This window comes from Erpetoichthys calabaricus, chromosome 4 (genome assembly GCF_900747795.2).
Source record: "Erpetoichthys calabaricus chromosome 4, fErpCal1.3, whole genome shotgun sequence".
In the NCBI taxonomy this organism is placed as follows: Eukaryota; Metazoa; Chordata; class Cladistia; order Polypteriformes; family Polypteridae; genus Erpetoichthys; species Erpetoichthys calabaricus.
Genome location: NC_041397.2, coordinates 66226512 through 66239858, shown reverse-complemented (window position 1 = coordinate 66239858; position 13347 = coordinate 66226512). Strand labels below are relative to the sequence as shown.

Here is a 13347-nt window from a genome sequence, read left to right as displayed (position 1 = left end):
GAAAACAACTCATTGATATGCACATCACTGCGTTCTCTCTCCAGGACAGAATACTACATGTGAACTTGAATCATACCATTACCTAGCAACTGCTCTTTCCTCTTTCTTGATTTCTGCAGATATACCAAGCATAGTTTCAGTCTCCAGTGCATCTTTAGGATTACAAATGCTAAGAATGTCATCGTACTAAAAGATAACTACATCATGTGTCCCATGTATCAACAAAATTTCTACATTTGACACAGAAATTACTCCTCTTTTTCACTGGAAAATTATAGTTATACATTAAATGACAGACAGGTGTGTGCAGAATTTGTGCAAGAAAAATGCTTTCCTGACAGAGAGTACACACCTTTTTTTCCTTTGTGAACAGTGTGAATTTTGTTGGTCATGAAAAAACATTTAATTTTATGATTGTTTTGCCAATTCAGTTTCACATGAATCATTGCCTCATCACTAATCATAAGTAAAGGACAATGGAGGACTGCAAATACTTTGTCCAGTGGGGTAAAGAAACACATTTCCTTCTTTTCAATGGAATGAAGGAAGGACCCCATGGGGTCCATACCAATGTCTTGTGTTATGGTGTAAAATTTTTCATAGCACGTATTAGATGCCTTAACACAAGTAAAGCAATATTTTATTCCTTGAGATATCCAAGTGGTAAAAAATTGGAGTCAGGAATGCTCATGGCTGCAATAATATGTTTTCAAACACATATTGTTCTAATTTAGAAATAATAAAGAAGTTTTTGAGCCTGAACCTGAAAGGGGTATTATATGATGTCGATTCCATAAAGATTAGTTCCTGTATAATGTAATATATGAACTAGCATTATAGTATATGCTTCTTGTGTAAGAACCAAATCAATATGGATGCTGAAAACTAGAAACACATGTATGGCACTATCAATGAATTTCTAATGTTAGACAATAATATTCCTTTGTCGATTAATTCTCTGCTGGTCAAAATGTAATAAGACCAGTCCCCATCATATGCCACAGGCAAGAGATGGGCTGCTGGAAGTATGTCAAATATGACTGAAGTTCTCGTTGATCTTACATATTGACACCAGTGTGTAGCAAATCATAATGAAGATTCAAAGAGTTATGGTTTGCGAGACAGATGATGCTATAGGGATTTGTCATGGGTCTGTTAAATCCATTTCACATGAGCAACTGTGAATAAACAAATTCTATGAAGGTCTCAGTGCTCATAATGTTTACTCCCCTGAAATGAAGTATCACCAAATGTTCAAGCTAATGAATGCAAAATGAGATAAAATTCAGTAATGTTTAAAGAGACCATAGTTCATAAAGCAAAACAATAGAAGCATGGTGATTCTCTAACACCAGACAGATTCAAGGCCAGTGAAATTATGATCAAGTGAACAATTATTTTTTAGCAGTGTAGTTCATATTAACTATATACAGTACCTTTGAAAGCCCTCAGAACTTGTCAGTATTATACTGATTTGCTTTGCCATCTGCTGCAGGCAATTAGGGAAAAGTCACATGGAAAGTTGTTGAATATTATATGTCCACATTCTCCATCCCTACAATGTTCATGTTCATAATGAATGAGTTACAAGGGCTGCTCTGTGAATTTGTGAATTCAAAGACATGCCATATATTAATCCAATTCCCCACACCTGTGTGACTACCTCCTATTCACCAATTTGAAGAGCTACCTATATTGGTTACATTACACCAAAGAATGGGTCAGGCTCAAAACATTTTGATTCCTCCACATATGTACTGTACATATGCCATTTAACGACAAATAAAGTTTACCATTTACGTCATTCCTAACCCTTGGGGACAGATGGTAATTTCTATTACCAGTACTATTGTATATTCTGATACAATTCTTTATTAATTCAATTTATTAATATAATTTAAGTCAATTCTTTATTACATTTTACTATTAATTCCCTATTGTTGATCTTATGATCCCCTTTATCTTCAATTTTCCTTTCATTTTACTTGACTACAATATACACACATCATACTTACAACAAATAAATCAAAATCATTTGTGTTAGTACAGTAATTATTACTGCCAAGACCTTGACTTCTAAGAAAAAAATCATACCTCACAATCTTCAATAACACAAGCCACCTAGAGGTGCCACCTGGAAAAGAACAGGGTGGCAAAAAGATAGGGAAGGATAGTGGTGTGGACCAGGGATAAATTATCTGGTCTTATGAAGGAGTTATTGACTAATCAAAAAAAAAAAAATGTGAATTTCCCCTTGGGATTAATAAAGTATCTATCTATCTATCTATCTATCTATCTATCTATCTATCTATCTATCTATCTATCTATCTATCTATCTATCTATCTATCTATCTATCTATCTATCTATCTATCTATCTATCTATCTAATGAAAGTAGTACTGTGAGCTACAGGGATCATTTTACAATAGAAATGGTTCTTGATGCTATATTGCTCTTTTAAAAGGTATTTTGTAAGCAAATAAAGATTCTTAAAAAAACAACTACAATGAAATTTCTTTCTGTCTTGGTGCCTGTAGAGAGTATGCCTATGCTATACAATGCAGTCATTTTACTGTTATTTATAGCTTAAAACCACAGAGAACCACTGTCAATGAACCAATGCTGCCATAGGCATTGTAATGAGATCTGTAGAAGTGTGATTCCAACACAACTATTAAAAGTCAAAGTAAAAAAAAAAAAAAACAAAACAATAATCTCAAAAATTACAAGTGCAATGTACTCTTAACTTTATACTGTGGCTGGATTAACATGTTCCACAAGGGATCAGTTGTCAGTGATATATATTTTCAGTTAAAAAATTAATTTGTGTACAAAGTAGCTTTATTTACTCACCTCTACCCTGTATGTGATTATAAAAACCACAATACAAATTATACCTTTGCAAATATAAAAAAAGGTTAATGCATACTCACCTGAACAACCAAATACTTCATTTTTGTTCCTTGATGAAGACGTTGTTGAGTTTCCTCCTTGATCAGCTTCTGTATGAAGTTTACTACCACCTGTTGTTTCTGTGTGAGGATAGCAGACCATGTGGCTCGGGCTACTACAGTATTATCATCAGACAACCCTTTAGACTCAGGATTATTCAGCAGTCCTATTCGAATATTGGTGCTTTTTTTCTGCAAATAAAATCATACCAATCATTGTACAGTATATTGCAATATTTGTTCATATTGATTTGTTTAATTAATTATATATATATAAGACACACAGAAGATAAAAGCATAGAATATTACACCACAACATTGATTTCCCAGACTTAAAACTAATTCGTAAATAGTTTTAGTAAATTACTATATTTAAAGCTACCAATAATAACAGCAGAAATAAAGCAACATTTAATTTCTGATTTTAAATACTGTAATGTGATACTATATATAAATAAGTTTAGTGTCAGTAAACAGTAATTTTTTGTGCTCTCATGGTATAGTATGATCAACACTCTACGCTGACAAATAACAGAAAACGTGCTTAAAACTAAGATTAAGATTAATGAATTAATTAATGAGTTTTTCTATAATTTTTTTATATAACAATGTGTATTTGACTGCTGTGTATTTATACTGTAACTTTTATTATAATTTATATATTTGGAAATTAAAAATATTAAATGTAGGATAAATTGAAAAATAATTTACTGTTTAAAATATTGTTTCATGTTTTATTCTTAATAGATTCACTAAGTTTAAAGAAAAATATTACATAAGTGACACGGGTTTTGTTATACAAAATTACTGACTCTAAAAATATAGTTTAAACTAGCTGTGCTACCCGTCTAAGAGAGGTTGAAATCTAAGTTATCAATGCAGACCTCGGCATTAATGTTTGCAGTATATGATACAATGCATATATCTCTGTTATATGCCATTTGGTACGGAATTCATAACAGCAGTGTTATTGATTGTGATGCACCATCTGTTGGAATGACAAATGCAATCCATTTCATTACTAAAAGGTTTATGATATGCTATCGTTTTGAATTATAGAGATATACAGACAGACACAAATCCTTTTATTAGGGTAAATATAACACAAATAAGAAAAATAAAAGCCCTTACAGCTTAGCAGTCTAATATGCTTTCTTGTTCAGCACAAGACTGGAGGTTCAAGCCAAGGACAGGAGAATAGCAACCAACCAATTCCTACCTTGTATACATTGTGCTATGTTTCCCTGAAGTAGCCCACTCAACAGTTATCTTAACAGTCACGTACCTTGATTTTATTTTGTAAAATCTACAGTCTGTTTTCTAATATTTTATGCAATAATTTTCTTCATATCAAGGTCTTCTTGGGTTTAGCTTGCTTCTTGTCATGGTAGTCATATTCACCAGTTATGGTGGAGAGGTGAAGAGTTGCATCATAATCAGTAAGTAAGAATTTCTCTGAACTCTGTACATGTGACAATATCGATCATATAATCACAATTTTTTTTTTTTAATGTACAGTGAAACCTTGGTTCACGAACGTCTCGGTACACGTACAAATCGGTTTATGACCAAAAAGTTCGGCAAACTTTTGCCTCGGTTCACGACCACACACGTAGTATACGAACAAGCCAATTTCCCTTTCGGTTTGTGCACGCCGATGATTTCCGCATGTGTTGCATTGTTCTTGGTCAGACGTGCATGCTTGCACGTGTGTGCGTGCTTTCGCTGTGAACTCTTTGTGCTGGGGAGGCAGCATTAAGAGGAAAGACGCCTCACGTCTGGACAAACTGGTGAGGAAGGCAAGCTCTATTGTTGGCATGGAGCTGGACAGTTTAACATCTGTGGCAGAGCGAAGGGCGCTCAGCAGGCTCCTATCAATTATGGAGAATCCACTGCATCCACTTAATAGTATCATCTCCAGACAGAAGAGTAGCTTCAGCGACAGACTGCTGTCACTGTCCTGCTCCAGTGACAGATTGAGGAGATCGTTTCTCCCCCAAACTATGCGACTCTTTAATTCCACACGGGGGGGGTAAACGTTAACATTCAACATTATACATAGTTATTGTCTGTTTTTCACCTGCATTATTATCATTCTTTAATTTAATATTATTTATTGTATCAGTATGCTGCTGCTGAAGAATGTGAATTTCCCATTGGGATTAATAAAGTATCTATCTATCTATCTATCTATCTATCTATCTATCTATCTATCTATCTATCTATCTATCTATCTATCTATCTATCTATCTATCTATTTATTTAATTTTCCTTCCGGTTCGTACGCGCCAATTACTGTATTTAAGCACGTGTTCAGCCTCTCCCTGTTCATTGTTCTCAGTCAGATGTGCGTGCTTTACCTGTGAACTCTTTGTGCTCTACAGAATTTTGTGTGCTTTTGCAGTTAACCATGGCTTCTAAGCAAGTGAAGAGTGGTGAGAAGAAAGTTTTGCAGAAAATTGAAATCGAAGTAAAGAAAGAAATTATTGAAAATTATGAGCATGGCATTCGTGTTACTGATCTTGCCGCCGAGTACAAGAAGTCAAAATCTACGATTTCAACTATTCTAAAGCAGAAAGAATCTATTAAAGCAGGTGATGCTGCAAAAGGAGTTACAGCGTTAACCAGGCAGAGGCCTCAAGTGCTGGAAGAGGTGGAAAATCTGTTGCTAGTGTGGCTGAACGAGAAGCAACGTGCAGGGGATAGTGTAAGCGAGGCAATGTTATGCGAGAAAGCCAGGAAGATTCATGGTGATTTGCTGCAAAACTATCCTTCTACGAGTGGCGAAAGTGAAGAATTTAAAGCCAGTAGAGGATGGTTTGAAAAGTTTCACAAGAGAAGTGGCATTCATAATGTGGTAAGGCATGGAGAGGCTGCTAGTTCCAACGCTGAAGCTGCGAAAGAATTCGTGAAAAATTTCACAAAATTAGTGGAGGACGAAGGCTACATCCCGCAACAAGTCTTCAACTGCGACGAGACTGGATTGTTCTCCACCCAGTTCCTCCTCACTTCATGCCAGAACTCGACTCATGCAAGGTTAGTTTTCTTGGTGGTGTATGGTTAGTTTTTGTATTACAGATTTTTCAAATGTTCATTTTTCAGTTTGTGGCGTGAATTGTTGCAATGTTACTTTTCTTGGTTGTTTATTAAATTTCTGATTTTTCAAATGTTCATTTTTTACCCTGTGCTTATAACTCGTTAAAAAAAAGTTTACACAGCGATCGGGTTGTAAGGCTATTAGCGTGAACTCCTACAATGTTACTTTCTTGGTGGTTTATGGTTGGTTTTTAAATAAAGTTCGGATTTGTTCAAATGTTCCTTTTTTTCCCTTTGCTTAAAACTCAAAAAAAAAAAAGAAAAAAAAAAAAAAAAGTGTTTACAGCGATCAGGTCATAAGGCAACAGTATAGCGCAAACTCTTGCAATGTTAGCTTTCTCTGTTGTTCAAGGTTTTCTCAGTGTTATTCAATGTTTTTACATTTAGTTTACTATTAGGCTGTGCATTCTATGGTTTAATTAACTATATTTGTTCCTATGGTCTGGAATGGATTAATTGTATTTACATACAATCCTATGGGGGAAATTGCTTCGGTTCACAACTAAATCGGTTTACGACCAGAGTTTTGGAACGAATTATGGTCGTGAACCGAGGTTCCACTGTATGTTGATGTACAGAATACATAATACATTTAAACTCAACTATCTCCAAGATCCTGGATTTGAAACCCAGTCCAATCACTGTTTATTTTTCACAGAGTTCTCTGGTATTCCTTCTTCATAGCAAAGACTTGCACAATAGGTTAAATGCCAGGACTAACTGGCACATGAATGACTGTGCCATGCAAAGAACTGCTGCTCCAACTTGCACCTCAGAAACCCTGTAATGGATGAAGTGGCTCCAGTCTTTTCAGAGAGTACAAAACATTTCCAAAAGCCCCACCTTAAATAGCTAAATGGCCATTAAGTCAGATTCAACTAACTTAAAAAAAATGACAGCCTTCAAGAAGATGACTAAATATATATAGTATGTTTATCTGTATGTATAGTTCAACACTCACATAAAGGTGCCCTCTCTCTAAATATCATTTTACAACTGTACTGAAAACTGATGCTTTCAATACAGAAGGGGGACAACTTGAACTTTAGACAGAACAGAAAATGAATTGTGAATCATCATCATAAAGGACATTTATAAGAGGGCAGTACTTTTAACTACTTACCCTACGGACAGAGCACAAATTGATGGAGTGATTTTATTTTGAAGGTCGTACTATAAGCAGGACACCAAGACTGAAAAAATGAACTAGACGTTTCAATCATTTTTCTTCAATAACAGGGCTCACTGTCTGAAAACACCATCATGCTCAATCTCTGTTTACTCAGACAGTACATTTGTTTACTTATCAAAATCTCTCAATCATTATATATCATCACTATTATTATCAATAATACCAGGTGTGTTTCTCAGGTCATATCCTGGTGCTCCATCTCACCTAGACTTTCTTATCTAGATTGTTCAAGCAACTGCCTCACTTCTTAGGTGGTTTTAAATGATTATTAAAACTTTTTTCTTCATCATATCATTTCCATGAGTTGTCTTGTCTCCAGTTTAACAATAATCAATTCATTTTCAACAAGTATATAGAATTTAAATTTAATTATCTAACGTACCTGTTTGAAATCTGTTATTTATCTTGTATTTGAATGAGTATTGATTAATATATTTACTTTCAAATCATTAACTGATAATAGTTCCTTGCTTTTTTTTTTCTATGGAATATTAGCTCATATACAGTTTCAAATGCACATTAAAATGCAGTGGGTTTACTAGTGTGTGAGCTGAAAATAACCTTGATCATCTGCACAGTAATTTTCTAATTTGGGGGTTTTAGGTTGATTGCTGTATCCAATTATGACGTGACCCAACTTAATTTATCGAATCGCTGTGAATTTCCAAAGGGGGTACACTGCAAAGAAGTGGTCTATGATATTTGTTTACTTTCACATGGTGCTCTTATATCAATGATCTTTAGGTTGATTGGCTGCCAAATTGGCCCTCACCTTGTGCTACATACATATGATTTGGAAGTAAACAAAACAGACGGCTATCAAAACCAACAATGAAACTTGACATTGCCATATTCAATTAATTTATCAAGTATTTCTAAAGTATGATTTCAATATGACATAGGACAATCAATCAATAATCCATGTCGGTTAAGATATTTAGCAACAGAACTCTTCATTTTCAACCTGCATTCTTAACATAAAGAATGCTTTGAACATGAAGACCTTCTAGAGCATTTCCACACTAACACTTCTTTTTTTTCCACTGCTGTATACTGTCTTTTATGTTTTATTGATGGTTGGTTCATTAAAGCCTTATTATAATGTAACTTCACATACTGTACTGCTATCATGAGCACAATGACATAAATTATGAGAGAGCAAGTGTTCCAAGAACATATCTAATACAGTCATATGAAAAAGTTTGGGAGCTAATCCAACCAAGTCTGCATAATAATTTACTTTCAACAAAAAAGATAACAGTGGTATGTCTTTCATTTTCTAGGAACATCTGAGTACTGGGGTGTTTTCCAAACAAAGATTTATTAGTGAAGCAGTACTTAGTTGTATGAAATTAAATCAAACGTGAAAAACTGGCTGTGCAACAATTTGGGTACCCTTGTAATTTTGCTGATTTGAATGCATGTCACTGCTCAATACTGATTACTGGCAACACCAAATTGGTTGGATTAGCTCGTTAAGCCTTGAACATCATAGACAGGTGTGTCCAATCATGAGAAAAGGTATTTAAGGTGGCCAATTGCAAGTTGTGCTTCCCTTTGACTCTCCTCTGAAGAGTGACAGCAGGGGATCCTCAAAGCAACTCTCAAAAGACCTGAAAACAAAGATTGTTCAGTTTCATGGTTTAGGGGAAGGCTACAAAAAGTTATCTCAGTGGTTTAAACTGTCAGTGTCAACTGTAAGGAATGTAATCAGGAAATGGAAGGCCACAGGCACAGTTAATGTTAAACCCAGGTCTGGCAGGCCAAGAAAATAAAGGAGCGGCATATGCGCAGGATTGTGAGAATGGTTACTGACAACACACAGATCACCTCCAAAGACCTGCAAGAACATCTTGCTGCAGATGGTGTATCTGTACATTGTTCTACAATTCAGCACAATTTGCATAAAGAACATCTTGCTGCACATGGTGTATCTCTACATCGTTCTACAATTCAGCGTCACAAACAGAGTCGCTTGTTGTACACAAATGCTCATTTAGACAACCCAGATTCATTTTGGAACAAAGTGCTTTGGACTGATGAGACAAAAATTGAGTAATTTGGTCATAACAAAAAACGCTTTGCACGGCGGAAGAAGAACACCTCAATCCAAGAAAAACACCTGCTACCTACTGTCAAATTTGGTGGAGGTTCCATCATGCTGTGGGGCTGTGTAGCTAGTTCAGGGACTGGGACTCTTGTTAAAGTCGAGGGTCGGATGAACTCAACCCAATATTAAAAAATTCTTCAGGATAATGTTCAAGCATCAGTCACAAAGTTGAAGTTACGCAGGGGTTGGATACTCCAACAAGACAATGACCCAAAACGCAGTTTGAAATCTACAAAGGCATTTATGCAGAGGGAGAAGTACAATATTCTGGAATGGCCGTCACAGTCCCCTGACTTGAATATCATTGAAAATCTATGGGATGATTTGAAGCATGCTGTCCATGCTCGGCAGCCATCAAATTTAACTGAACTGGAGAGATTTTGCATGGACGAATGATCAAAAATACCTCCATCCAGAATCCAGACGCTCATCAATGGCTATAGGAGGTGTCTAGAGGCTGTTATATTTGCAAAAGGAGGCTCAACTAAGTATTGATGTAATATTTCTGTTGGGTTGCCCAAATTTATGCACCTGTCTAATTTTGTTATGATGCATATTGCATATTTTCTGTTAATCCAATAAACTTAATGTCACTGCTGAAATACTATTGTTTCCATAAGGTATGTCATATATTAAAAGGAAGTTGCTACTTTGAAAGCTCAGCCAATGATAAAGATAGATAGATAGATAGATACTTTAACAAAAATCCAAAGAATTAAGAGGGGTTCCCAAACTTTTTCATATGACTGTATGCGTTGTGAGCTCCCTACTTGATCAAAGTAGTATTAAATTTTAACTGGCATACTCCTAAAAGCGTTTTTTGCTCAATAAAGGATAAATATACTGATGGTAGCCTAACAGATTAACACAGTAGCCACAACAACAATGGCGCATCAACTCTTTGCTCCTGCAGTGAAGACTAGGTGCCATCCATTTGGAGGTGATCAAATGAAAGCAGAGAACAGTACTATTCATCATACATAAAAAATAATCATATCTGTAAATTGTTTTGTAGAGGAAATGGCTCCTATAGTGACAAATGACCACTGCACACCACTAAGTTAGGGAGAAAGATCTAGTTTGTGAATAAGATGACAAAAAGGCAAGGAGTCATCTGGTATTCCTCAAAATACACTGTGGTGCTGCCTTCAAATAGGCTATAACTAGATTGTGGTGCTCACTTTGTCAGACACATGAACAGAAAATAATACATTAGTTACCAAACCAGCATCAACCAATTTGTGTTCTCCGCACAAACCCACATTCATAGTGTTCCTAAGGCAGAACACACTGAATTACAAATGCAGACTAAGCAAGATACTGTTCAATGCATCAATTGAAAAGAATGACCTTGCTATAATAAGTGCAGTGATGGTGCTAGTGGAGTGAAATGTCTTGATTGACACACAAATCTCTTGCCATTTTGCCTGTGAATGGTGTTAATGGAAAATATATTCCTTTAGGCGCATTAATGTGTGCAGCAAATTCTAACACTTTGGGGAAATATCCTAAAGTGAAGTCAGGAGTGATGGCATTAGCCAGAATGCCCTAAACATAACAGTAAATATTAATATAAAACCAGTTTCATTTTAAATACAGAATTAATACATGATGAATTTTAAGGCCACAACACAGAATATCAGCTAGCATGTTTAACCCAAAAATTGGCTTAAAGTTATTAAAATAACATTATTAATTTTGTGCTGCCATTTTTACCTACTGTTCTCACAGTCTTTCTTAAGTTTACATAATCGAGTAAGTGGTCAAGAATGAGCAAATTTCTAGTGTAATTGGAACACCCAGGAAAATTAAACTAAAAAACTAAATACATATGATATTGCAATTTTACATACAACTTACTTGTGTATATTTTTTCTGGATACTCTGGTAACCCCCACCCCCAAAACCCACACATGCATATGTTAATGTAACTGGCCAGATAAAGCTGGCCCAGTAAAACAGTGTGAGTGACTGTGCCCTGCAGTGGACTTGCACCCTGTCACCAGGGAGGAATTTCTCAGGGCCTCATTCCTCTCTGCTTTATGTCCTGAGATACCATAGCTAGGTTTGGTCTTTGCATTCTACACAATGCTGGAATGATAATTTTCTGCCCCTGGCTAAACTTAGTTGGAATAGTCTTTTTCAGGAAGTGGATGAATGGCTGTAGGAGTGGGAGATAAACTGGTTTTTGCAGTTTGGATTTTGAAAAAAAATATTTTACTAGCATGCTGAAAATTAGAACACTTGAAAAATTATAAATATATTATATTGTGATGTGTGAGTCACTGAATTTCATCCAACAGAAGATGCTGAGTCCAAAGGATTCAAGAAAACCTACTTTATTCATATCAAAATAGGTACAGTAAGGGTATTTTTTGAAATGGGAGCTACCACTTTAATACACACAGGCACAGCAAACAACAAGTGACAGGGCCTGGTCAATGGCCGGGTTAGACCATTCCCGGCATCAACCATCGGGTAACAAACGCATTATGTGGCAAATGTGCAAACTTGAACTTGCCTCGGTGGTGCTATGAACCTGTGGTTGCCTTTGTGATGGTCAAGTAATCCTCGACGGAAACGTCAACCAAGTTTCGGTGTGCAGCACAGTTGGGGAGGGTCTCAAAAATCTCACAAAATATAATTCAATATTCAGTGACTCATTCACTCACTCATATCAAAAGAATTTAGAGTTTCCTCTAAAATTGTGTTTTGCAATGACTAACAACAAAAGTCAAGTCAGTAGGAAATGCAAGAAATGATCTATGGCGGGAATGTTTTACTCAAATGCAATTATATGAAGCATGCTCAAGAATGGTCGGCTATACTCCAGCACACTGACAAATTATACAAATAAATAATACATAAATAATAATACTAAGAATAAACTGTGTTTTGCGTACTCACAACAGTAATCCTATGTTTGTCAACCCCTGTATATATATATATACACACAGACACAAAGTTTATGCTGCATAATGTATTAATGATGTGTTAATGAAAGTATAAAAATGACATGTTAAGCATAGTATTTTAAGCATAAAATTCTACAACCAAAATTATCAAAAGCCATTCTCTGGCTGATTAGAATGATAGAAATCATAAAAATGATATATTTATATGTTATGTACATTATGTATGTGTGTGTGTGTGTGTATATATATATATATATATATATATATATATATATATATATATATATATATATATATATATATATATATATTTACACACACACAGTATATATATATATATGTATGTATTGTCGCAGGTGGCTGGAGGGGCGACCCGGCTGGGACGCCCCGGAGGACCGTAAGAGGGCTTATGCCCTCCTCAGACCATGTGGGGGCGACTGCCCTGGTTCCATTGGGGGCCTGTGGTCACCGCCAGGGGGCGCCCGGATGCCATGGGAGCCCTGGACCTCAGCACTTCCGCCACACCAGGAAGTGCTGGGGGCGAAGAGGAGCAGGGACACCCGGAGTGCTTCCGGGGATGCAGCCGGCACTTCCGCTACACTGGGGCGTGTCGTTGGAAGATTGCCGGAACACACCTGGAGCACATCTGGGGGAATATAAAAGGGGCCGCCTCCCTTCATTCAAGGCTGGAGTCGGGTGGAAGAGGACGGAAGTCAAAGGAGAGGAGTGGAGGTGGTCCAGAGAGAGAAGGCATTGTATTGAGAGTCTGGATTGGGGTGATTGGTGCTGAGGCAATGGGGTTGTGTTCATGTTAATATATTTGTAAATAGTGTAAATAAATGTGTGTTGGGTGACAAAAACGATGTCCGTCTGTCTGTGTCCGGGCCAGGTTCCACAGTATGTATGTATATGTATGAGTTATAGTATCAGTATTCCACTCTTGAAAAAAAATTTTGCTCACTATTCCAAATAACCAGCAGCATTTATCACCATAACTTTTTTTGGTCTGACAAGATCAGCCAGTTCTCCATGCCAGGATAAACTACTGGCAACTACACTGCCCAGTGTTTAAGTATCCTTGCC

The 13347-nt window shown here is 36.2% G+C and overlaps 1 protein-coding gene across 1 annotated transcript in view; it reads right to left on the bottom strand.

Moving 5' to 3' along the window:
* uggt2 (UDP-glucose glycoprotein glucosyltransferase 2) overlaps nt 1-13347 on the bottom strand; it is a 638028-nt gene that overhangs the window by 215791 nt on the left and 408890 nt on the right. The window contains exon 22 of the mRNA XM_028799549.2: nt 2934-3143. Coding sequence (XP_028655382.2) covers nt 2934-3143 — 210 coding nt within the window. The remainder of the gene's footprint in view (nt 1-2933; nt 3144-13347) is intronic.